The 26040-nt window shown below is 39.0% G+C and overlaps 2 protein-coding genes across 2 annotated transcripts; one reads left to right on the plus strand and one right to left on the minus strand.

Annotated features, from left to right (window-relative positions):
* timm22 (translocase of inner mitochondrial membrane 22 homolog (yeast)) lies at positions 1 to 4768 on the plus strand. Its single transcript, XM_057358534.1, has 4 exons — positions 1 to 272; positions 710 to 906; positions 1369 to 1441; positions 2254 to 4768. Exons 1-4 carry the CDS (start codon positions 14 to 16, stop codon positions 2328 to 2330), a joined length of 606 nt encoding a protein of 201 aa, XP_057214517.1. The 5' UTR covers positions 1 to 13; the 3' UTR covers positions 2331 to 4768.
* On the minus strand, positions 3075 to 24983 carry tlcd3a (TLC domain containing 3A). The gene is made up of 5 exons (XM_057358522.1): positions 24486 to 24983; positions 15044 to 15130; positions 10694 to 10913; positions 8659 to 8754; positions 3075 to 7567 (listed from the first exon to the last, which is right to left on the minus strand). Exons 1-5 carry the CDS (start codon positions 24605 to 24607, stop codon positions 7247 to 7249), a joined length of 846 nt encoding a protein of 281 aa, XP_057214505.1. The 5' UTR covers positions 24608 to 24983; the 3' UTR covers positions 3075 to 7246.
* Between the last annotated feature and the right edge of the window lie 1057 nt (positions 24984 to 26040).

Below are 26040 nucleotides of genomic sequence, written 5' to 3' on the forward strand. Positions count from 1 at the left end.
GCACGCTTCCAAAATGGCTGCGCCCGCACAGAGCAGAGATGCTTCTGTCACAGTCACTTCTGGTCAGTCAGCAAGTGTTTCACCAGCCGAAAATGTTTCGCTACAGTATAGTCTTCTTTTGGAGCACCTCATCGGTGACAGAAGACAAATTAAAGACTTGAACCCGACCGTAATGGGCGCTATGCCGAGCCCTCACAAAACGGATGAGCAAAAGATGATCGAGAGGGGCATGGAGAGCTGCGCTTTCAAATCACTGATCGCGTGTGTCGGAGGTATTTCACTTGACAGACAATCTAATACGTTTTTACACGTCTGAAGGCATACAAAACTGCACCATATATGTGCCACCATTAAGTGTACGTGTTGTCATTTCTGACAGGCAGCACACCACTCTTGAACTACAAAAGGTTTCAGCTGTATATGTTGGGATTTAATTAAAGTATTGAGTTGTTATGGGTGATCTACAATTCATTACCAGTTTTAATTTATTTGACACTTTGTGGCATCTTATTGAGTGATGCACAACCCTGCAGTACATTGCATTGACCACTTGAAATGCTGCGGAGTTCAATATTGAAATGGAAACTATGAAGTTGTTCTGTATGAAGCGCAAGAACTAGATATAAAACAGTTAATTATTGATTTTGTTTTGCTGGAATTTACAACCACAAGTAAGAACGGTTGTAATTCACGATTTCCTCTATTCTAGGGTTTGTGTTGGGGGGTGCTTTCGGGGTCTTCACAGCCGGTATCGACTCCAACGTTGGATTTGATCCTAAAGACCCTTTAAGAACCCCCACAGCAAGGGAGGTGCTGAGAGACATGGGACAGAGAGGAATGTCATACGCTAAAAATTTTGCCATTGTGGGTGCTATGTTTTCATGCACAGAGTGTATCATTGAATCAGTAAGTATCTTCGTTTATCAGTCGGACCATCTTTTCATCTTTTTTTCATTTCTGTTAGCCTTATCCAGTCATATGCACACCATTTCTTGATGGCATCGCATGGTATATTCAATACATAAAAAGGCAGAGGCCCAGAGAGATGACCCGTTATAGATAATACTGTTGTGTCACTGTTTGTATTCTCACTCAGACATGCTGGTTTAGATAAGGTATAAACTTATGTAGACAATAATATAGTATGTTCTTTAAAGAAGTATGTTAGTGGGTTTTGCTTGTGTGACTTGACATGAATTTGAACTAACGGCTCCACCTAGTGGTTCTGTGTTTGAAGGTGATAAAAGTGTTCAGTAAGAGATCTGGTGGTGGTTATGTACAAGCAGCAACACCTCTTGCTTCTTCCCTTGAATATGTTTTTTGCCAAGGATTGTTTGTCTAAGGAATTGTCTATTTTCTCTCTTCTAGCATCGTGGGAAATCTGATTGGAAAAATGCAGTCTATAGTGGCTGTGTTACAGGAGGCGCCATTGGTTTTAGAGGTATTAGAAACTGGAACTATTTTACTGGGATATATGCCTGTTCAGCATGATGACCTGCATATTTTCTTTCGATCAGAGATTGGGATCAGATGTCCATCATAAATTCATAGGAAAAGACGTCAAGATTAGAACGATTTTACATTTGAAATTAAGGCTGTCACGATTATGGAATTTGGCTGACGATTAATTGTCTAATAAATCATTGCGATTATGACGATTAATTGTCTGTTTTAGGGCTTTGGCATTTAATTCTCACACCTTTTAAATTTCCGTATTGTTCTGAATATAAGACAGTTTCTTGGAAATACATTGGAGAAAATTGGGTCATCGTATATTCAAGGTGTGGGCTTTATGAGTCAATAATGCAACCTCCAAATACTTGTAAATTGAGTAAGTTGATCAGGAGTGAATTGAAGCCACCATTAAAATGCTATCAGTCATAGAAATGCTTCTAGTCTGTTTTTAACTCATTGCAAGATTACAATAAAATTTTACTACTGTTAGTGACATTTTGGTAGGCTGGTTTTCACACTGAGGTTAGCTTAAATAATATAAAATTGTACTGCAGACTATTTTTATGGTATATGCTTTAAAGTTTTTTTTAAAGTGATGGTGTTGTGGTGGTACATTTTACCAGACACTAAAATATGCAATATGCAGGCACTATAGCTCCCCCTTGTGTGATCTGAAACCATGAGACGATCATTTAATAACTGCGACTGCCCTATTTGAAATTACCTTTACACGACTGCTTTGTTTCTTGTGATTTATACTGTATTAGTCAAGCTAAGATGTTTTTTTATATTCACCAGCTGGTCTTAAGGCTGGAGTTCTGGGCTGTGGAGGCTTTGCCGCCTTCTCTGCTGCTATCGAGTACTACCTCAGATGAACATCAGTGTCGGGACTCTTATACCGTATACTGTGTTGAGTTCCACACGGTGTGATGGAACACACAGAGAACATTTTCAGAGCAATCTTCTGTCTCACTGATCCCCGTTCCAGAGGATTATAATGCTCTGTTGTCCGAGTGGACCAATGAGATGACAAACCCAAGCAGACGTTTTGTACATTGTTTTAATGGAAGATGTACGGACATTCTTGTCTTAAATGTATCTGCCTGTTGGCTTAAAAACAAACCATCTGATGGTGTACGTCACCCTCGAGTACTGGGCAATATTTAAATATTTTGACAGAATGTTCAATGAAGTTTCTTAGGCAATGACCCCTGACATGTTGTGTGTGTGTGAATGGCTGTTTCTGTCCATTAAAGTTTCTCCAAACAGTCATGATCGTGTGAAACGAGATCAAATGTACAGCTGCACATCTTGGCTCCGAACACTACCACTACACTACTGTTGTAGTGTTCTGGTTAAACATTGTACAGCTTCTCAATATAAAAAAAGACCACTCCATTGAAAGGATTCATCAAATCAGATTTATTTTCTCCAAAGTGGTGTTTGGATTCACAAGCTTCAAGAAAATAAGCTGAATCAAGTGTTTATATTAGATTCACTCTAAACCCCTTTCTAAAAGGAGATTTATTTTAGCCTACAAACAAACAAACAACCTAGATATGAAATTTGATGTGAAAATCAACAGGTTATCAAAAATAAGAGGCAGGGAGTGCTAAAGGTTGTGCATTAGAAAACCTGTGTATTTGAGGCCAAGCTGACAGAGAGGAAGCGAGTCGTCCTCACCAGGAAACAGATAATGCAAGCATGCTTTCTGGCTACATCCTAGTTCTCTGAAAGGTTTCCTTCCCCACCAACATCTACGCAAGAGTTAATATTTATCAATGGAACCCAGGAATGCATTTGAAGACGAGTACATTTTGATTCTCAACTGTTAAATCCATGCTAAATCAAACCAGGTCCGTGATCATGGATTTAACCTGAGCTAAGTGAAACCCACGCTGTCTTGAGAAACAATACAGGCCTTCAGATTATCTTAGTTACTTTCTAAATATGCAAATATGAAGATAAAACACAGCAAGCATACTTCATAACTTAAGACTCGGAAGCATGTTTGAAGGACAAACGTAATTAAATGTAAAAATCAAACTAGCAAATAAAGGATTTAAGTGTAATTTACACTATGCCTGATAATGAAGACGTCTCCTGTGAAATGTACTCTGATTTATAAGAAATAAAAGTGTGCAGACGCAGTCACAACCTATAAACACCACCTGCCCACAGCTCGTTTACGGAGCACACAACGCTAATACAAGGCACTGTATTTATGATATTCCAAACACAATTTTTCTGGGAAAAACCTTTCTAGATAATATACATCCTCGCATTTTTCAAACTGAATTATCTGCATATGTTTTCCTGCCTTTCGTTCTTCTGTTACACCCATTTCGAAGAATCAGGCAAACTGAAAGTCCATCAAATGGAGAGAGTCCCGTCTGGTTTGATATGTTTTAAAAGCAGCTAAAAGCAATTCTAATAAACCTCCCAATCTCTCACTTCTGTCCTTCATTTCAGACATCAAACCATATTTGTCAACAACATGTTTTGACCTCAAAATCAAACAAAAAAAATTACATTTTGCTTAAAAATAGAATAAATATTACTGCAATTATTACTATGACTGTTTTACATTATTATGAGAAACACTATTAAGAAACATTTAAAGATCTGTAAAAGTGTTAGTTCACCATCAACCTGCACGACTTTCTTTCTTCCGCAGAAGATATTTTGAAAAATGTTGTTAACTGGCCCCCATTGACTTGCATTGGTTTTGTGTTCATACAATAGAAGTGAATGGGGTCCAGTGCAGTTTGGCAACCGACATTCTTCAAAATATCTTCTTTTGTGTTCTGCGGAAGAAAGCAAGCCATAAAGGTTTGAAATGACGGGAGGGTTGTAAATGATTTTTGGGTGAACCATCACTTTCAGTCTCATGGAAATAATGTCCCGAAGCACAAAATACTGTTTCTAAAACTAGGCTTTTTCTCGCCTTTTTCATGCAAAATATGATTTACTTTTCTTTTGTTTGATTTTGGAATTAAACAACCTGTGCGTTTTCGTACGATTCATAAGATTTATACATCGGTTAAATAAAAGATACTAAATCAAACATTCTAGAAAATACAGTGTTTGTGTCAGAGACTGAAGAATGCCTGAGCCATAAACGCAAGATTGTAGAGATATGACCTTTTGTTGACGGTAAAGTGAGGGAAACGCAATTCAACCGTGTGTCAGTCAAGACAGATTTTTCCCTTTTCCACTGCTGAACAAAGTGCCATGACAGTCTTTGGTCTACTTAAGCTGGAGGATGTAAAAATCTCATGCCATGTTGGAAAGCTCAGAAGGAAAACCAAAATCACCAGAGGAAGCATCTCTCAGGTCTGAATAATATTGAATCATTGATAAGAGCTTAACCAAACCCTGAGCTGAGAGGAGGCTTCATTCATATGATTAATAGCATCACACCTGCCCTGTGGTTTAAAGGTTAATAATGCCTTAAACACAAGGCAACTTTCATGTTTTTAAACCTCTAGCTAAAAGTCTGTTCATGTATTATGAAATTGTATATTGTATACATATATATAAAATACTTGTATATTGTATACGTTGGATATAATATATTATGCAACACAAATGAAATGCAAACAAAACACACTCTGACCTGTGAGAGAATGAGATTAAGGTTAAATGATGTAAGCATTAAGCATTGACCAGCCCATCGCACTTTAACACACAGACTCAATGCTCAAATGATGATGAAAAGCACATAATGACACACTATTGAAAGCTATAGGATAACTAAACAAATACTAAACAAAAAAAACAGGAACACAACATGCATTGATGGAATATATCACCAAAATGCATCGCAGCCCAAAGAAACCGGATGACGAGTTGTGAAGCAGCACCATGAAAGACTGCATAGTTACTTTTGAAAAGTACCAAACCTTTAAAAAGGCAAAGCAGAAAAGCGTTCTCTCTCTTTCAATCCAGCAAAGACCCTGTTTGTTCAGCCTCTGAGAGTGTGAGCTGAGAGCTTATGCACACTGTTATACAAGACATCACACACACTTGCTAGAGTCCAGTCCAGTTTGTTTTAGAAATGTGCTAAATAAGAGTGTAATAATAAGCAATGCATTAATCCGACAGCTATGCACTTTTAAATAAGCTTATCTAGAAGTCGTCGTAAAAACATCTAAGATGTCCTGGCATTCAGCGTCCACTACATGTATTATGAAAGATGCCCCGAAACTTCACAAACTCTCGTAGGCCACGTCAACCCTACGAAATCCCTCCAACGCATTTACACTGCACGTCAAAACTGAATTGAATCAAATGATCTAAAACACAAAACCGCAGGCTCAGTTAAAGTGACAGTTCACCCCAAAATGAAAAATCTTCCATTTTGTCATTTCAAACCTGTAGGACTTCCTTTCTTACGCAGAACACAAAAGAAGATATTTTGAAGAATGTCGTTAACCGGCCCCCATTCACTCGCGTTGGTTTTGTGTTCATACAATAGAAGTGAACGGGGGCCGGTGCTGTTCAGTTACCAACATTCTTCAAAGTTGCTTCTTTCGTGTTCTGCAGAAGAAAGAATGTCTTAAAAGGTTTAAAATGACAAGAGGGCGAGTAAACGATGACAGAATTTTCATTTTTGGGTGAAAGCTAAAAGTTCAAGCTCCCCTAATGCCTCATAAAGACAGCGATTATTACTAGTGTTCCCGCTTCTATGACCAATGAATTTCCACTTTCAGTCATTCATGCTTACTACATAAAAAATGAATTCATAAAGATTCCACTCGAGAAGATCCATTTCTAGTCAGTGATATAGACTTTGCAGCGGAGCATAACTAGAATTTATGGAAATCTGTTTACAGAGCTCTGTAGAACTTTTCATTCCGAAGTAGATACCCAAACATTACGTTTAGGATGGCAATTTTTCTATCCTTCCCCACAATCCCCTTGTGTTATTGCTTTAACTATCACCTGGAGATGGCCCGGACATAATGTGCCCTCGTCAAGCGTAATGTGCTTTGTGCGCCCTACAAAGACCCCCAACAGGTTCAAGCCCCGTGCGTACAGTGGTAAACATAAGGGACAACTCTCTACCGCCCTCATGTGACAGGGAGGACGTAAGATTGTAAAAAGGCTCGTAGAACAGAAGCAGAATTCATTAGCCGCCTCCCGAGCGTAAAGGGCGCTATGTGTTAGAGGAGTGTAAACAGTCACAGCAGGGCAGTGTGTGTGCAAACACATTCACACGACTCTAATGAGCTGTAAACAACAGCCATGTCGTCATGGAAAAGTTTACCTGGTGATGCCAGCTTTGTGCTGAAAGCAAAGTATAAGCGACGGCGGATGGGTTTTAAATTTGGCTCTGAAAGAAATCGACAGTGATAAAAATATCTTGTGATGCACTGCGAGTCGCTTTGGATAAAAGCATCTGCCAAATGCGTGAATGTAAATGTGTGTGGTTGTGCCATCCGCTTAACATCTTTCCTGCTCTAAACCAGTGTACTTCTAAAAGATTGAGTAGGGCTAGCATATCGTAGAAGATGAAAGGACAAAAAGTTGTAACAGATACTTCCAATGACACCGAGAGACATCAGTCAAAACTGTAGCAGATCCTCCAATCAGAAAAGGAACAGACGGGTCACACCACTCGACCTAAGAGACACTCCTTGAAGGGCACAGCCGTGCGTGTGTCGATTCAAAATAAACAGGAACAGTCTGGAGTTGTGGGAACCGTAGACGCAATAGTAGCAGTGATGCCGCTGCCTTCAGATGTGACGCATGTCGGTTTGCTGTAGATGAAAAAGTGATTGGTGCTCTAATCTTCCTTGCTGGTGTCGGAGACCGGCTCGGGCGAGGACAGTGGAGAAGCCTGATTCTTAGCATCCCGTTGACGTTTGTAGAGTCGGTATCCTTTGCAGCAGAGGAGGACGAACCAGTAGACTTGAGGCGCCAGGATGCAGATGTTGCCCAGGTTGGTGGAGAGTGGCAGGTGGAAGGGAACGCTGTAGAGCGGGATGCCGTAGTGAGAGCCGTACTTCCAGTACATGAACGGGAAGAGAGCGATGCGACACATAAAGAAACTCAGAAGCACCGCGCCGCCATTGACCTTGTGCAGCCAGCACTCCTGCAAACCCAACTATGAGAAGAAAGAGAGGAAGAAATAAGAAACAAAACCACCGAGACGTTTCTCGAAATATCTTCTTTCGTGTTTCACAGACATAAGTCATATACAATAAATGACGATAGAATATTATTTTGGGGTGAACTATCCCTTTAATCCTGTCAGTAAAACGTTTGGCTATGCAACAACCATTACTACCAAAAGGGGGCGGTGTGAAAGTAAAAGTGTATGTGTTTTTATCAAATTAGCCGAGGTCAAGAGAAATGTGAGCAGAGAGAGAAAACAGCAAGACCGATCAAAGAGACAGACAAGAGAACAAGAGCTGAAGAATGTTACGACTAGACAGAACGCTGTGAGACGTGATATGAAAGCTGAACACTTGGCGCTATCTTTGTACTCCTCGGTCTTAAAGGGACGGTTCACCCAAAAATGTAAATGCTGTCATCATTTGCTCACCCTCGTGTCATTTCATACCTGTATAAATTACGTTGTTCTGATGAGCACAGAGAAAGATATTTGGAAGAATGTTAGCTATTTTCAAATCTGTGACATCATCGACTGCCACAGTAGGTAGTCAAAGGTGCCCCAGAACGGTTTGCGTTCCTAAATTCTTCAAAATATCTCACTTTGTGTAGTGGATGATGTCACAGGACTGAAAATGGCTAACATTCTTACGAATATCTTTCTTTGTGTTTAACAGAACGATGATAGAATTTTCATTTTTGAGTGAACTATCCCTTTAAAGGAACAGTACAGCCAAAAATAAAAAATCTGTCATCATTTACTCAACCTTCACACCTGGCTTTGTGTCAAACCTGTGTGACTTTCTTTGTTCTATCAAAGTTGTTATTATTTTAGAAAACATTCTGTCCATTTTTGTTACAATGAAAGTAAATGGGGACTGGGGTTGTCGATGTCTGCTTTTTGTGTTAAACCAAATAAAGACAGTCATATTGGCATGAAACAACATGATGTTGGGTGTGCTATTTCTTTAGAAAATAAAAACAGGAACATTATTGACTGGCGCTGTGCAGGATCGCTGAGTGTGTGTTTGTGTGTGTGCGCGTGTGTGTGCGTGCGTGCGTGCGTGCGTGTGCACACTTTACCTGAATAAGGATTTTGCCCAGTGAAACAAAAGGAGTGCTGAGCTCAGTGAGGAAGAGACAACCAATGAAGTAATCGCCCTGGTCCTTCCTGAAGAACTGACGTACACCAAGAGCAAAAGAACAGTCAGCACAAACACACACAACGTGACCAACAGCACTCATGTGTTCATTTAATGACGCATTACATAATTCTCATCCAATTAAATGGTTGTCAGAGCAAATATTTAGCTACTGAACCTCCCACTTCACATTTAACACAACTGACAGAACCCTGACAGCTGTTCTCCTGAATTTAATAAAGAGTATAAATTAGAAAAATATTTGCCAAAGTAAAGTCAGTACTTGACTGAAAGACAGAAAAGACTACGCTCTTGCGACAAAGCCAAGTTTACACTACACAGAATGTAGTTTTTAGACGCATGATGTCTGCTTATGAAATTATTCTGACTGGTTTTGTAAATGTGTCAATGGTGATGATCATCATCAGTGGCCCCAAAATGCATTTGAATGGCTCCAAACCGTACTTTAACAGTGCCTTCCACTAAACACAACCAGGGGTGTAAAGTAATGATGTTTACTTAATCGTGTTTACTTAATATCCTAATGATTATTGGCATAAAAGAAAAATCAATAAGTTTGACACATACAGTACAATGTATTGCTATTGCTACAAATGAAGAGTTTATTTCCAAAATGAGTAACTCCGTTTTTAAAATGGTTCAAAAATCATGTTTTTTATTGTGCATTCCAATTAATATCAATCAAACTGCAGTTGGTTTGTTTTGATTTAAGCCGTAATAACTAAAACAATACAGCTAACTAACACAATAAAAACATAATACAAAACATGATTTTTGAACCATTTTAAAAACGGAGGCATCTCATTTATTTATTTATTCATTTATTTATTAGATATTATTTATTATAATGATCTTGCTTGGTCTATAAACACCATGCACTGTGCTGTGTTTTACCTTTCTGTGTTTTTCTTATTTGCTCCTGTAAAGCTGCTTTGGAACAATGCACATTGTGAAAAGCGCTATATAAATAAAATTGAATTGAATTGAAACGAACTCTTCGAATATAACCGTGCGACTGGTTTTGTGGTCCAGAGTCAAAAATGTTAAATGCTCTCGTCTTTGTAAGTCGCACTGAATAAAAGAGTCTGCTAAACGAATAAACGTAAATGAAAATGTATCAATTTCCCATACTTACATTTGCAATTGCTCTAGTTCATTTCAATCATTTATTATTTTGTTTATATTAGTAAAACAACATTCATACATTTTTAAAAGGAAATGTTCACCAAAAATGAAAATTCTCTCGATATATATCGCTTCCTGTGCAAATTACAGACATCTTTTGGGAGAACTATTCCCTTCAAGTGTCCGAAAACCTTCTGAGGTCACTGTACGTGTAAGACACAAGAGAGCTCATGATGGGTGGATCAAAGAGATCTGTAATGTGTGTAGAAATATAACACAAGATAAAAACTCCAGTTTAAACAGACAAATTAAAGTCCTCGTGACGTCCCACAGCGAGCGGGTCTTTGTGACCTTAAACATTTATTAAATAAATGGATTTATGGAAATGCCACTTAAAGCATTACTGTACAGTATGACAATATACAGTACTTTTATTTCATTTAATGTATGGCTGTAGTGATATAATCACGTCAGAATCTGTCTGTGTGTCTTGTGAATGTGTGTGTGTGTGTGTGGTGCTGCTATCCGAGCAGCAGCTGTGTGTGAATAATGAAAGCGTGAGTAAAATGATCTCATATCACCACTGACAGCCCAGAGACGCAAACAAAAGACCAGGTTTCCACCACTGCATGCGTTCTGGCAGTGGAACAGCTGCTATTAGGTTAATTGTGTCTCATGGATCAGGTACGTAACAAACACAAAAGCATTGCGCCCCCCCCCCCCCCTTATACATTCATTCCCTCCCGTTTGGTCCCGTCTATAGGTGGGTCTGTGGTCATCTGAGATGGTCCATTACTCTCTGCCTTCATCTCATTACGCATCTCTCTCACCAGAGTCACCGGAAGCAGAATGGTGAGCAGTGCAATGTGATGGAGGACCAGCAGGAACTCTTTCCTCACGAATGAGTTGACCGTTCGAAGGGAGTGGCTTTTATAGTCCTCGTGACCTTTGACCCGGAAGCGATGGTAATGGCTGAGGTACATGGCGAAGATGTCGTATGACATGTAGGGCACACCGTACCAAATGACAAAATGGGTGGCCAGCCAGTGTCTGGAACAAAACACGAACAGAACGGGTGAACGAAGCGGTTTCAAAACTTAGTGAGAGTCCACTACAGACATAGGCAGCTGCCTTTTAAGGGAGCGCCCTAATGTAGCCATTGTGAACACATGTGAAATACAGAAAAGAACCTATACTCAAAATCCATTCGGTTTAGTCGTCGTGTCAATTTGTGAGCCCAATTTGACATGGGCTTCCCTCTAATGGGGTTTTTAGTAAAGAGTTCAAGACTTAAATAAGGTCTGTGGTTAACATTGCTCAACTGTTACTTCTATTTCCATCTAAAATGATCAAATCATAAAAGGGAATAGGAATTGAACATGTTTGTGGCTATACAACGACTACTACATTTATCCATCAATCACAATTTGACAGCTTGTTGTTCGTCATAGCCTTCGTGTCTAAGCCTCAAGATGTTGTCTAGGTGGGCAGCTCACCAGGTTTTGGAACAGAGACGTTGTATGAAGTGACAACAAACAATGCATCATTGTGTTTTATCAAGAGGCGGACACACTACTTAAGTACTTTTACTCTCAAGTATCTGTACTTTATTAAAGTGTTTTTACTTCAGGGAAAACATTACTTACTACATTATAAAATCAAAAATCATACTTTCTACCCCGATACATTTCATAAATACATGTCAATTTTTTCCCCTAGAATACTTAAGTGCATTAAAAATCTAGTACTTTCTTATTTAAAGTGATAGTTCATCCAAAACTGAAACTGATTCTGTCATCATTTACTCATTACCCTCTTGTCATCTCAAACCTGTGTGACTTTCTTTCTTCCGCGGAACACAAAAGAAGATATTTTGAAGAAAGTTGGTAACCGCACAGCGCCGGCACCCATTTACACTTTTACAAAACCTATGCAAGTAAATGAGTCGAAATATCTTCTTTTGCGTTCTGCATTTTTGGGTGAACTCACTTCAAGTGTTTGTCCTCAAAAAATTAATAAGTAAAGAATTCTAGATTTTTAATATGCTTAAGTATTAAAGATAAAAAGTCACATTAAAATGTTTTTATGAAACAGTGGAAGAAGTATGATATACAGTATGCTTCATAATGTAGTGAGGTAACATTTTTACAAAGTAAAAGCACTGATAAAGTACACATGCTAGAAAAATGTAGAGTAAAAATACTTAAGTAATTTCCTTCTCAGTGTTTTATACTACATTTCAAATAAAAATGATCAGATCATAGGACACTGATGTAACAGTAAAACACAGTCAATAGAAGCATAGCAAATACTTGATATTTAAATGCTTAATTAAATTTATATATACATATATATATCTGGACAAACCAGTTTCTGCAGCTACAATTGTGTTTGCTCAGTTTATTTAATAGACCTTCAATAACGTCACACAAATACACAAACAGTCGACATGCGATTAGTGGTCAATAAAGCTTCAAATCATAACTTTTGCCTCTCTATCACCATCTCTGTTTGAAACATAACATTGCAGGTTAGTTTATGTACTTATTTTTATGTGCGTTGAAGTCAAATGCAGTGAAACTAGAGACGCACCGATCCTAAATTTCTCCACCGATACAGATTATTCAAAAGATAAAATTGATATTTTTCCATAGCCAATAGTGTAAAAAATTGCTTTTATCGACCAATACCGATTTTTAACCGATATATCGGTTAGGGGTGTAACAATAACAATCGATGAATTTTCTAACGATACGATGCCACACGTAAAATATCGCTATGAAGTACCTTTATTTTGACACTCTCCGTGTCCCCATTCCTCACGTAACGTCTGTATAAGTGTGTTTTTTGTTAGTTCAGTTTTCGCTGGATTCATTTTGCCGTGGAACGCTGTCGCACCAAAAATCCAGACCACCACGGCTGCAGCTTCTCGGTGACGCACTGTTTCCCATTCATTCCCAATTTGTCTCGCCAGTGTTGCTAAGTTAGCAACTCTTTCGCTAGTTTTAGTGACTTTTGTTCAGTAGAGGCGCATACAGACAAACTTGGCGTCTTTTGGGATAAACCTTAGCTTTCATTCAGTGGGAAACTGTCGGCAGTACTACTGCCCCGCGAGCGCAAGGTCTCACTTTCCCGGAGCAGGGATCACCTCTCAGCGTCTAACTTACTTCTCTGCGAAGGGAGAAGCCAAAGCCACTACATGTTGAGACTACAAAAGGCATAACGGCCCTGGCTTCAGCGGAACGCAGGAAAGGGGTCCAGATATAGTTTTCCATCTCTCTTTGATAAGAGTATCTCTGGAGAAACATATTTGATATATAAATATGGTCACACTTTATTTTAAGGTCCAATTCTCAGTTTTAATAAACCATTAACTATGACTTTTGCCTCAGTAAACTACTAATTTGTTGCTTATTAATAGTTAGTAAGGTAGTTGTTAGGTTTAGGTATTAGGTAGGATTAGGGAAGTAGAATATGGTCATGTTGAATATGTGCTTTATAAGTACTAATAAACAGCCAATATGCTAAAAATAGGCATCTAATAAGCAACTAGTTAATAGTGAGAATTGGTCCCTATACTAAAGTGTTACCATAAATATGAAACGGACAATATGTACACGAGAACGGCTTTATTGGGTAATATGCTGTATTAAAATAGGTTTTGAAACGGGTCTGTAGTTGCAACACGCAAAACTACGCGATGACATCATGAATATGTTAATTAGCCTGTAGCGCCATCCATCCCCACTGTTCGATAAAATCATAGCAGAAACGCTATAGTTTATTGTTGTGAATGTCCCATTTGGGCAGTGTTTAATTAAACGTTCATATATTTTGGTTTCATTTGTGAGTATTTAAAAATGTAACTGCATGTGTAAACTAGGCAAGAAATATCAAAATATCGATTCATTTCATCGAATCGGATCGCAAACATTTCCAAGGTATCGGCAAATATCAAATGGCTGGCGGAGAATATTGATACGGTATCGTATCGTGATGAACTGTCCGATTTACACACCTAATATAGGTGCATCTCTACGTGAAACTGACATTTTGCATGAAATCGTACCCGACAGCTGAATTTATGGTATAAATCATTATTGTAAACTTAGTGTTGTGAATCAGGGGGAAGTCAATGACACACAACTGTTTATTCAGACATAGCGCATGCGTGAGAATACAGGCTTGAAATATAGCACTAGATTTTTACACTACGGTCTAATGGATTTTTTTGAAGACTGGCATCATTATCCACTGTGTGAAATATTGTAGACCGTTTTGTGTCACAGAGGTTAGAAATGAACTTCTAACGTCATTTGGGTGAATAAATGATTTCCGGATGAACTGCCCCTTTAAGAAACATGCAAGTGTCATTGGATATTTCTTGTCGCCCGGATGTGTGCACGTCCTCGTGGGGATTAAGCCTTTTGGGGGATTAGCGGGGAGGCTGGGAGTTTTACTGGAGACCTGCAGGGCAAGTGGCTGATGTGGATTACTCTCTGTTACGCCACAAACACACGTAAATGTCACCCTGTCATCGTGAACAGGTGGCAGAGGCTGCGTTACAGGTGTCGTTCTGGTGCCAGGGACGGGCAGAGGGAGGGGCACAGAGAAAGGTAACAGCTGGTGTACCTAATCTCCTCCTCCCTGTGTCCTTGGAGTGGAGGCGGAGCCAAGGGGTCAGCAGATGTGATGTGGGAATATAAGCAAGCGCTGTTGCCCTGAGGAGATTCTGATTGGCTGCTGACTAAAACGAGGGCATCAGCAGGTATAGAGACTTATGGACTGCCTCTTAAAGTGATGTCGCACCACGTTAAAGCTGCAGTCCGTAAGTTTTTATAGTTAAAAATAAGCTGTTATTGAGCAAGTACATAAAAATCTGTGTCGAAAACTGTCAGTGATTCACAACGGTGTCGGTATGCTACGGTATAATAATAATTGATCATTTGAGCTGTCGGGTACGATTTTGCTGGAAATGTAAGTTTCACGTCGTTTGACTTCAACACACATACTGTAAAGATAAACATGTACAGTAACTTGAAATTTGATGTTTTTAAACAAAGATGTACTATATGTATAAAATGTAAGCTATAGTAAACTATGATATTTTTTTACTGTTTTCATAATCAATAAGAATTTAAATGAAAATGAATATAATACATATCAAATGCATCTCTTACCGGTCTGTAATCACGTTTCCTCTACAGGAAGACACCACAACAATGCCTGCTGTCACGGCCATGACAGCGTGAACCGATGACACCAGTCTGTGAAAGAGAAGAGCATTCAGATTACATTCACACATACAGTCATTTCCATTCTAGAGATTGCAGAAAAACACTGCAGACAAAATACAAAAGCATTTAGGTTGTGTGTTAAGCTGGGTGATGTATTCAATATACTATTGAATATTTGTAGAAATACAGAGAAATCATTCAAACAAGATTTCAGAACTACATATCTGGTCTTGTTTCATTACAGGATATTTTAATTGTTTAAATATTGCAAAAATACTGTAAGGTGTTCGGTGTTATTGTTTGAAAAAAGTGTAAAACATACTGTAAATAAAATACTGTAAGTTACACAGGTGACTATAGAATATATCAAAAGTTTGTTTGCAAAAACAGATAACTCTTTTTATTCGAATTGTCCAAAATGGTGATTTATATTGTGCCATCAAGTTTTTATTGTGTTTTTATGTTGTATTTTTAAGTTATTATAATTGCTATTGCAGTGATTACTTGAAATACGCAATAAAAAACATGTTTTTGTCGGCTTTTGCAACTGAACTCTTAGGCCGATTCACATTTCATGTCTTTACCGCATGCAGATTCGTTATTTTAAATGTAGACGCACAGCAGGCATGCGCAAATAGAGGGCGACACGTATGTGGCGCGCACATTTTTCAAGGCGCGTCGGCGCTGCATCGAGATGGAAAAGTTCAAGTCTTTGGAGTACAGCGCGCGCACTGCGGGTCATTTGAAGAGAGAAAGCGGCGCGGCTCGCGTTTTCCGCACGGTTTTAGATGTGAAATGTGAATCGGCCCTTACACAATTTGATTTGGAATGTCACATAATATATCTATGTATAATATAATAATAACATGTATAATTAAATGAAAATACAGAAATATGAATTATTGTGCATTTTAGATTAAACGAAATGTGTATCGCATTAATGTAGATCTTGCTTCATGTCCGATTTTAAAAACATGTTTAACAATGGAAGGACACATTCTCTAAAAACAACACAAAAAATATACACTGCGTTCCAAATTATTATGCAAATTGGATTTAAGTGTCGTAAACATTTAATTTTATATTGTTCAATTAAACTTATGGATGGTATTGTGTCTCAGTGCTCTTTGGATCACTGAAATCAATCTCAGACACCTGTGATAAGTAGTTTGCCAGGTGAGCCCAATTAAAGGAAAACTACTTAAGAAGGACGTTCCACATTATTAAGCAGGCCACAGGTTTCAAGCAATATGGGAAAGAAAAAGGATCTGTCTGCTGCCGAAAAGCGTCAAATAGTGCAATGTCTTGGACAAGGTATGAAAACATTAGATATTTCACGAAAACTTAAGCGAGATCATCGTACTGTGAAGAGATTTGTGGCTGATTCAGAGCACAGAAGGGTTCGTGCAGATAAAGGCAGAATGAGGAAGGTTTCTTCCAGACAAATTCATCGGATTAAGAGAGCAGCTGCAAAAATGCCATTGCAAAGCAGCAAACAGGTATTTGAAGCTGCTGGTGCCTCGGGAGTCCCGAAAACCTCAAGGTGTAGGATCCTCCAGATGCTTGCAGTTGTGCATAAACCTACTATTCGGCCACCCCTAACCAATGCTCACAAGCAGAAACGGTTGCAGTGGGCCCACACATACATGAAGACTAATTTTCAAACAGTCTTGTTTACTGATGAGTGCCGTGCAACCCTGGATGGTCCAGATGGATGGAGTAGTGGATGGTTGGTGGATGGCCACCATGTCCCAACAAGGCTGCGACGTCAGCAAGGAGGTGGCGGAGTCATGTTTTGGGCTGGAATCATGGGGAGACAGCTGGTGGGCCCCTTTAGGGTCCCTGAAGGTGTGAAAATGAACTCTGCAAGGTATGTAGAGTTTCTGACTGAGCACTTTCTTCCATGGTACAAAAAGAAGAACCATGCCTTCCGTAGCAAAATCATCTTCATGCATGACAATGCACCATCTCATGCTGCAAAGAATACCTCTGTGTCATTGGCTGCTATGGGCATAAAAGGAGAGAAACTCATGGTGTGGCCACCATCCTCCCCTGACCTCAACCCTATTGAGAACCTTTGGAGCATCCTCAAGCGAAAGATCTATGATGGTGGGAGGCAGTTAGCATCAAAACAGCAGCTCTGGGAGGCTATTCTGACATCCTGCAAAGAAATTCAATCAGAAACTATCCAAAAACTCACAAGTTCAATGGATGCAAGAATTGTGAAGGTGATATCAAAGAAGGGGTCCTATGTTAACATGTAACTTGCCCTGTTAGGATGTTTTTGATTGAAATAGCTTTTGATTTCAGTAAATATGACCTCCTAATGCTGCAAATTCAACAAATGACCATTTTCAGTTTTTTACAACCTATGAAATGTTTTCAAACTCTGTTGTGCATAATAATTTGGAACAGTGCATTTTGAGTTTTTCATTTTTTAAATAAATACTGTTGTCAGTGGGAGGTTTGTTCAATAAAATTCCAAATGTACCCTAACTGTTGATTACTTGAAAATTATACTGACTGTCATTTGCATCGACAAATTAGGAAAACCAGAGAAAGATATCATTTGCATAATAATTTGGAACGCAGTGTATATAAAATAAATAATAATGTAAAAATTCTACAGAAAAGCAAGCTAGTTACTTAAATTTAATGCTACCGTATTTATACACATACAGCAAAAACTGATTTTTTTTTTTATTGTAAAACTATTTCAATAACTTTCACTACAAATGTATGTTTATCAGACAATAGAACATCAGTAAACTTTTGTTTTTGGCATGTGAAACATTGGTCTAATTCGAGCTGAGCAAGTGCATTCTGCACGTGATGAGGCTTGCTCGTCATGACAACGGTGGTCACATGACCCTTGCACGCTTGAGCTGGCTGCTAGATAAGCGCTGCCATCCACAAACACACACACACACACAGAGAGCTCTGCTCCCCATAACCCGGTTTACTTGGAGCCTTGCTGCCTGAATACGGTCACAAGACCCATTTCACACAATCCACTCTTTGTATACCCCTCTCTCTCTCTCTATGTGGGTGACTATGGCACAATGTCTTATGTGTCCAGTTTTAATTCACAGACAGATATAAAGTAGTAAAGCAGAGTTTACTCCGGATATCTGGCCATCGTAGTTTTGCCCCCGGGCAGATACTTTCCTTTCGTGCACGGGGAAAATCTCCATTACATTTTCATAACATACAGTATGTCAATATACCCCAAACTAATTTTAAACATACCAATTTTTTTTGTTGACAGAATCAAAAGCTAGTTTAAGACCTGCGTGCAAATACACTGTTTGCCATTGAGCGATCAGGCAGCAATGCTGCTTTCTTTTGTTTCAGACGCAGACATTGAGCGCTTCATTCATTCACCTATAAGTGCTCAGTCTCCTCTTCCGTATTCTGTCTCTGGTTTCAACCCGGATCTAACAAACCTGTCCATCATTTAAAAGGGAAGCCTGAATCAGCTGTGATTCAGCTGTGTTTGATCAGAGTTGGAATTGAAATCTACACGAGAGTAGACCTGCGGCCAAACTCAAATACTGTGACAGTGTTAAATGAAGTGCATACTTTACGGACATTGTCATGTGACCCGTATGTTTGTTCACGCATGATGTTCGAACCAAAAATGTTTGTACTCTGAAATGAATAGTGTCTTATGTATTTAAGAGCACACACTGTTGTCCATTGAACTGTTGTATAAAAGCAATATCACACTCACAATCGTGTGTTACGGCCAGATATCAGCACTTTTGCTCGTGTGATTTTGTTTTTAATTCATTCATTCCTGTTTCTTGTCTTTTTCTTGTTGTTTGTATTGTATTGTAAGTTTCTGTCACCGACGTCTTCATCAAATGAACATCTTTGCGATATTGTGATTCTCATTTAACTAGTAAGAACAGATAACATCTGAAAGACACTGGAAGACATAAGAGATTTCAAAAGAATATTAAAATCATCGTTGCAGCGCTATGAAGATGTGTGAAGTTTACAGACCACAGATGAAACAATATTTGTACATTGAAATTAATTCCCCACGAAAAGCAAATTACAACTATTAATCTAAACAATATCCTGTTTGTGTTTATTATTAAATTAATCCAAACTATAGTCCTATTTTGTTATGATTATTATTTAGCAATGTGACAAACACGATTTGGTGTTTTGGTGTCGCCTAATGTATGTGATAAGGTGGTTTCATTAAGGGCGATTTTTAATTCAGCGGCAACGCGACGTTTTTTCTTCATACTTCTACGTTGTTGTCCGCATCAACAGGCAATGACCGCTAGTCGTCAGTATCCACGGAAGTGTTGCTCGTGTAACCAAGACAAGAGCCGAAGAAGAAGTAGCTTATTGCGTACACTGCCGGAGAAGCATTAGCACTGATAGCGGCAAGTAAACAGTCACTTTTGTTGCAGCTTGAGTTGTTAAATATAGATTTTTTCATTCATAATTAATGCGTACAAGTAAACGCTTACGCAAACCAATCACAGCACTTGCGGTCCGCGTCGATTTGACGCGTTGTTACATTTCTGGAGAGGTGCGCATCAGGCGTAGGATATGCCGCTCTGCGTAGGCATTTATGGCGTAGGTCCCACGCAGAAGTAAAAATCGCATTTAAAATTTGGTTTGTGTGTGTGTGTGGGAGAGAGATTAGTTAAAAAAAAAAACAAATCTTCATTGTTACACACACACACACACACAGAATTGAGCGATTGAAGCAACAGTTGTGCGTAAAAGTCCAGAGTCTGTGTCACTTCATTATTACTCGTGTAACAGTCTTCAGACTCTTCACCGAACCACCACCAAAGATTAGCTGCCTACCTATCAATCTATCAGTCTGTTTGTCCATCAAATGTACAAGACCCCATGAAATCAATTAAAGAATCCATTTGAATTTTTGTTCCATTATGTCGTTGATTACTTATTGATTTTGTTAACTTTCTTTAAAGGGGTCACATGGCGGAAGTACATGTTTTTCTGTGTTTTTGGTGTGTTGTAAGTTGCCCATGCATGTATTAGACATGTAAAATTGCACAAATGAAAGTGTGGGAACAAAAGATGCATTCTATCTAAAAGCGAATGCTCAACCAGACTTGCCTGAAACGCGTCGTGTCACCACACCCCGGCGAATCTACGCAACTTCGTAACATGATTTGACCAAGACCGCCCAAATCTACACGTAGTTAAGGTGGGTGTAATTGTAAATCTCATTGTATCGTCTGTCAGTACAATTGCTTTGGAACCTGATGTTCCGAATATGGTAAGAGGCGTTACATTTCCGCGAAATGCTTCCAGTATTTGATCAATCACTACGCACTGGTTAACTGGCCAATCATAGCACACCTCGCTTTTCAGAGTGATGAGCGTGTTTCAGAGAGGGGGGGCAGAGACGAGATACAAACATGCACGGTATGTGGAAAATACAACGTTTTTTAAACTTTAAATGGTGTATACACATTGCGTTACATCTAAAACAAACGATAATATTCATTTTAGCCGTGCAATATGACTCCTTTAACCTACATTTTTAGGTCCTTCTTCAATCAATCTACCAATATGGTTTTAATATAAGAAGGCTGGCTCTGAAACTTGTTTGCTATACATTTTTCTTGAAAGGAAGTCAAATGGCTGTAAAAGCAAGCTCTCTTGCAAAAGTATAAACAGCAAATCTTATCTCGGTGTGTCATTGAATAGACATTGCACATTCATTCAAACTGTGCTTATGAAAATCTCAAATCAGCAATCATTTGAAACAATCGTTGGATGGCGGGTCACAGATTCTGCTTTCAGATTTAGCAATACATTTGAGTTTTTCTTTGCAATAGTTTGATTTCTCTCGCTGTATGTAAAGAGAGCATAAAATACAAAAAACATGTAACCAATTGAGCTAAGCAGTTTTAAGTATTATTGCTGATCGGGCATCCGTTTTAGCAATTGTCTTACATTGACAGACACAATAATGGATCGGGTTAGAAGAATCTGGTGTAAGATGACCAGAATAGAAAAGTCAGCACAAAACTGAAATGATACATTGCACACTTAAGCAACTAGAAAACGACCAATACAGCTCAAAACAGCACACACGATGGCTTTTAAAACACTGTACAGTGAACAACGGCACATAACTAATGTTGTGAAACAACAAAAAAGTATTAGATGGGATTATAGTTCTGGCTAAATAAAACCCTCACAATTGCCCTTAGCAAAGCAGATCTATGGTGGAAACAAGGGGATTAGGTCAATTCAACTAAACCGGGATGTTTTCATAACATTTTTAGACACTAATAATACTTTTGAGAAAGTAAATATAGCCAAAGCAGTATTTAAAGGGGTCATATGGCGTGAATACGTGTTTTTCTGTGTCTTTGGTGTGTTATAAGTTGCCCATGCATGTATTAGACACGTGAAATTACAAAAATGTAAGTGTCGGGACAAAAGATGCATTCTATCTAAAAGCGAATGCTCACCCAGACCTGCCTGAAACGCCTCGTGTAACCACACCCCCACAAATCTACGTCAGTTGGTGGTCTGATTTGACTAAGACCGCACAAATGTATACGCAAGTAAGGTGGGCGCACCTGTCAGTACAATTGAAGAGGAACCTGATGTTCCAAATATGGTAAGAGGCGTTACATTTCCGTCACACGCTGGCAGTATTCGACCAATCACTACGCACTGGTTAACTGGCCAATCATAGCACACCTCGCTTTTCAGAGCCATGAGCTTTGTCAAAAATCTGCGAGTTTCAGAGAGGCGAGATACAAACATGCACGGTATGTGGAAAATACAACAATACGATAACAAACAATAATATTTGTTTTAGCCGTGTCATATGACTCCTTTTAAGAATGCTTGCTTGTAGGGGTGTCACGAGATCTCGTGGGTGTTGGGCTCGAAATTGCGAGCATTTTAATCGCATACGCTCCCTAAATTTAACCAGTGTGACCTCAAAATATATTTGTGTGAGTGCACATTTTGTTGTGACCTGTTTTCATTACTTTACAGAACACACTAATAACTGCACAATGTATGTGCGAACTGTGAGCAACAGTGACCGACCCGGCCATTCGACAACGTGATTTTCCATCCCGCAGCACTACTTTCCCATCGTTTTTTATGTAAACACACGCTAGACAGACAGGTTTCAACGTTTGCGCGTGTCTATCGCATCTGCAGCGTCTCGTGCGCATGAGTGTTTTTACGCCGGTTCAGGCTTTGGGAGCGCATGGCTGATCAGCAGCTGAGCTGACTGTACCACAAGTACAGCAATTGCAAGTTCACATTACATTATTTTAAATGCATTCACAGGCAAACCTCTTCAAAAACAGATCATCTGTCTCTTACTTATGTGCAATGTTAGCATAAAACATGATGTGTTTATATAGTTTTAACTGTTTCTCTGAAGGCTACGAGGGTTCAGTCAGTGGAGGAAGGAGGATTGACAGTGTGATATGATCACCACTTCTGCTAACTCGAGCACTATGCAAAAAGCATATAGAGAAAACAACCACAGCTCTTTACTAAAAGCTACGCCTGTTAAGAAAACAAAACATAATTTTTGTGCAATTACTGCCTGTCAGTTAAGTTTGTGACAAAACATTTTGCAGTGTTTACATATTGTTTATTAAGTTAGAAGCAAAACCAAAATCGTTTCAAAAAGAATCAAATTAGTTGACACATATTTGGCTACAAGTGAGACCCCATAATACACTAAATACATTGTTTGACTATTGTATAAACAAACATACACAACTATGTTAATGACAATTCACGCTGAACCCACCCAGAACCAACCAGAAACTGCTTATCTCCCAGAAACACCGATGCCGGCATGCACGCATGACCACTGATAAAAGTTCCCCACCCTCAGTTATGACCATATTTACAAGTTGCTTGAGATGTTGCATTTCAGCTTTGATTCAGATCATTTAAAATCTCATTTAATGCAGGAATGGTTGCACATATTTCAAAAGAAACAAGTTGAATATCTGCCAGTAAATAAGAACGTAGGGGTTTGTATTTGTACGTTCAGTCTGTGCCCGGATGAATTGATGGACGGAGCGATTAAGGCCATGAGATAAGATTAATATGAGTTCATAGGATAATATGAGCACGACTGTAGAAGCTTACAGTCCGATCATGAGAAACATAACAGAGTGTCTTCAACACACAAACAAAAGCCACGATGTAATGGATTACTGTAACCGTATCAATTTTGGGGCTGCAAACATTGGCTAACACTTTACCAAAAGGTGTCATTACCGTTGGAAAATGCATTAGCTAACACGAACTAACAATAAACTATATTTACAGCAGTAAGTAATCTTCAAATGTTAATACAAATACAATTGTTGACTGTATTTGTTTACTGTCAAAATCACGGTAGTGTACTATAGCATTTACTATAGCACACTGTAGTCAGTTGTAGTATACTGCGGTCTATTACAGCAATTACACAATAGTATCCTTATTGTAGTAGTATTCTATTAGTGTTGTAGTATTCAAACACTACAGGATTTTACTACAATTTACTGTAGAAATAACTATAGCATACAACCGTGGAAGCCCACCTTATGAATTTTAAGCGTATTAGTAAATATTGAATTACCTAACATCATACTAAAGGCTGTTTAAGCATGGGTCATTGTTTATTCACGTTATTTAATGTGCTTACCCAATGATAACAACTGATACCACAGTAAGTACACACTTTAATATTTGCTACAGTTAAAAACCATTCGTATCTAGGAATCATACTACAGCAAACACTAAAGTGTACTACAGCCTTTTTGTAGCGTATGATTTTCAAACGTATTAGCAAATATTAGCATTAACTAAGATTCAAAAATGCTTTAGAAAGATTGTTCATTGTTGTATCATGTTAACTAATGTAGTTAACTAACGTTCCCAAGCGCAACTTTGTGGTAAAGCGCCAATAAACATTGCAACTTGAACTTGAAACATGATTTATGAAGAGTAAAACTATTCTGTCGAATAATCTAAACGTGCTTCACGTGACAGCATCCAACATAAAATCGCTATATAGCCTGATGTAAATGTAACATGACCGAACTAACCTGGCTACACTAAAGTCCCTTAGAAAGACGAACTAATTTGTAGTGATACAAATGGTAATCAATGCAAAAGACATGACCACTACATTTTACTATAATAAAACATTGATTATTTGCATGAGGGATATAAACGGCAAGTATTTACCTTTAACGGAGTGTTACAATGTAAAAACAACAACAACAACACACATTCATGCATTGAAGCAGTTCACGTTATTTCATCTGCATTGTGGCGATAAACAGCGAGAAATAAAGTGAAGGATGTGTTGAAAGTGCGAAAGCAGACCCGGACCGACCTCTCGCTGACCAGCACGACGTCTGCTTCTGTCCAGTGCTTGAAAATGGACGGCAGCACTTTTCTGAAAGTGAAGAAGAGACCGGGGAAGAGCACGACACCGCACGCCAACACTTGCAACATCTTCGCCTCGCGTTTGTGCCGCTATAAACCTGACCTGACGCTGGGTCCAAAACAACAGTCTACGGCTGAGCCGGTCCGGTCAGGACAGCATGAGAGCAGCGGATCTCCAGCCTCCTCCTGTCCCGAATAACGGTGGAGGTGTCCGGTGAATGATCGCTCTCCTCTCGTGCTTCACACCCGGCGGGTGTTCTGTTACATGTTACAGTCTGTAAACGGACGACCTGGCTTTGGCTTGTTTTCGGCCTTGCTGCGCGGGTTTTCATGCACGGTGCACGCGACAGGGATTAGGGCAATTCACCGGGACCGGGCGCGTATCCGCTTCTCGCGAGCGTAGCTCTGTGCTAAAGTGTTGGAGAGTTTGTGAACGCGCTGCTGCATCCGCGATTCTGCGCAGACTCGGTCCGCACAACAGCGCCCTCTGACCGTTTAAAGAGATAGTTCACCCGAAAATTATTTTATTATTTATTTATCCAATGTCATTTCTATCTGAATCTGAATGACCCCATGTGACGTACACAAAACCTCTAAGACAAAGAAGAAAAAGTCACATACATGTTTTGAGTAAATGTCATCATCTTTTTGGGTGAACTATCCCTTTAATAGTGTTTAGAAGCTGTCATGCAGTTTGTTGAGTTGTTTGTATGTATAATGTTTCTACACAAGAATAGAAAGAGAGACATGCATGCACAATGGCTTTACGGGCTGAATCAATCTCGGTGGTAATGTTATATACAGGAGAGCCTTTGTTCCTGATTCACAATCCTAATCCATCTATCTCCTCAACCCCCACTTGTTAGACACCCATTCATGTTTATCTAAAGACAAGAGACACTGATCCGGGGTCAGTGGGATTTCAACCCTCCAGTCCCCAGGACATGGTTCCCGCTCTCTGGGACCAATTACACGCTCTCCTTGCTGCACATTTCCACGTCACCGGTCCCTAGTTTTCCCAGTCTAGCAACCGCTGTAACATAAACCAGTGCTTGTAAACTATGGTGTCACATAGTCACTTCATTATATAGGCACCATAAGATGTGCATAGGCTTAAAGCCACTATAAAGACTCATGAAAAACAGTTTTAGCTATTTTACTTACTTGATGAAAACTTAAAGACAATGATTATTATTTCAAAAAGTTAAATCGTTCTGTAACTGTTAGTAGTGGTGTGTAAATCATTTACTTGTTATATTTAATTTGTTAATAACTTGAAACACATTATCATTTATTTTTTACTTTAAAGTTCGGGTATTTCGAGAACTGACTTATATGACTGCATTTTTTAATCATAGCAGGAGAACGTATTATGACAATTAAGAATGTTGCTGTCAGATAAGGTTCCCCTGTGATCAATGAGAAAAAAGTCAAGGCAGGCCAAACCAACGACCTGCCCGTACAAACCCGCTAAAGGCGCTAACCACTACACCAGCACGCCT

The sequence above is a fragment of the Triplophysa rosa genome, linkage group LG2, assembly GCF_024868665.1.
Source record: "Triplophysa rosa linkage group LG2, Trosa_1v2, whole genome shotgun sequence".
Lineage (NCBI taxonomy): Eukaryota > Metazoa > Chordata > Actinopteri > Cypriniformes > Nemacheilidae > Triplophysa > Triplophysa rosa.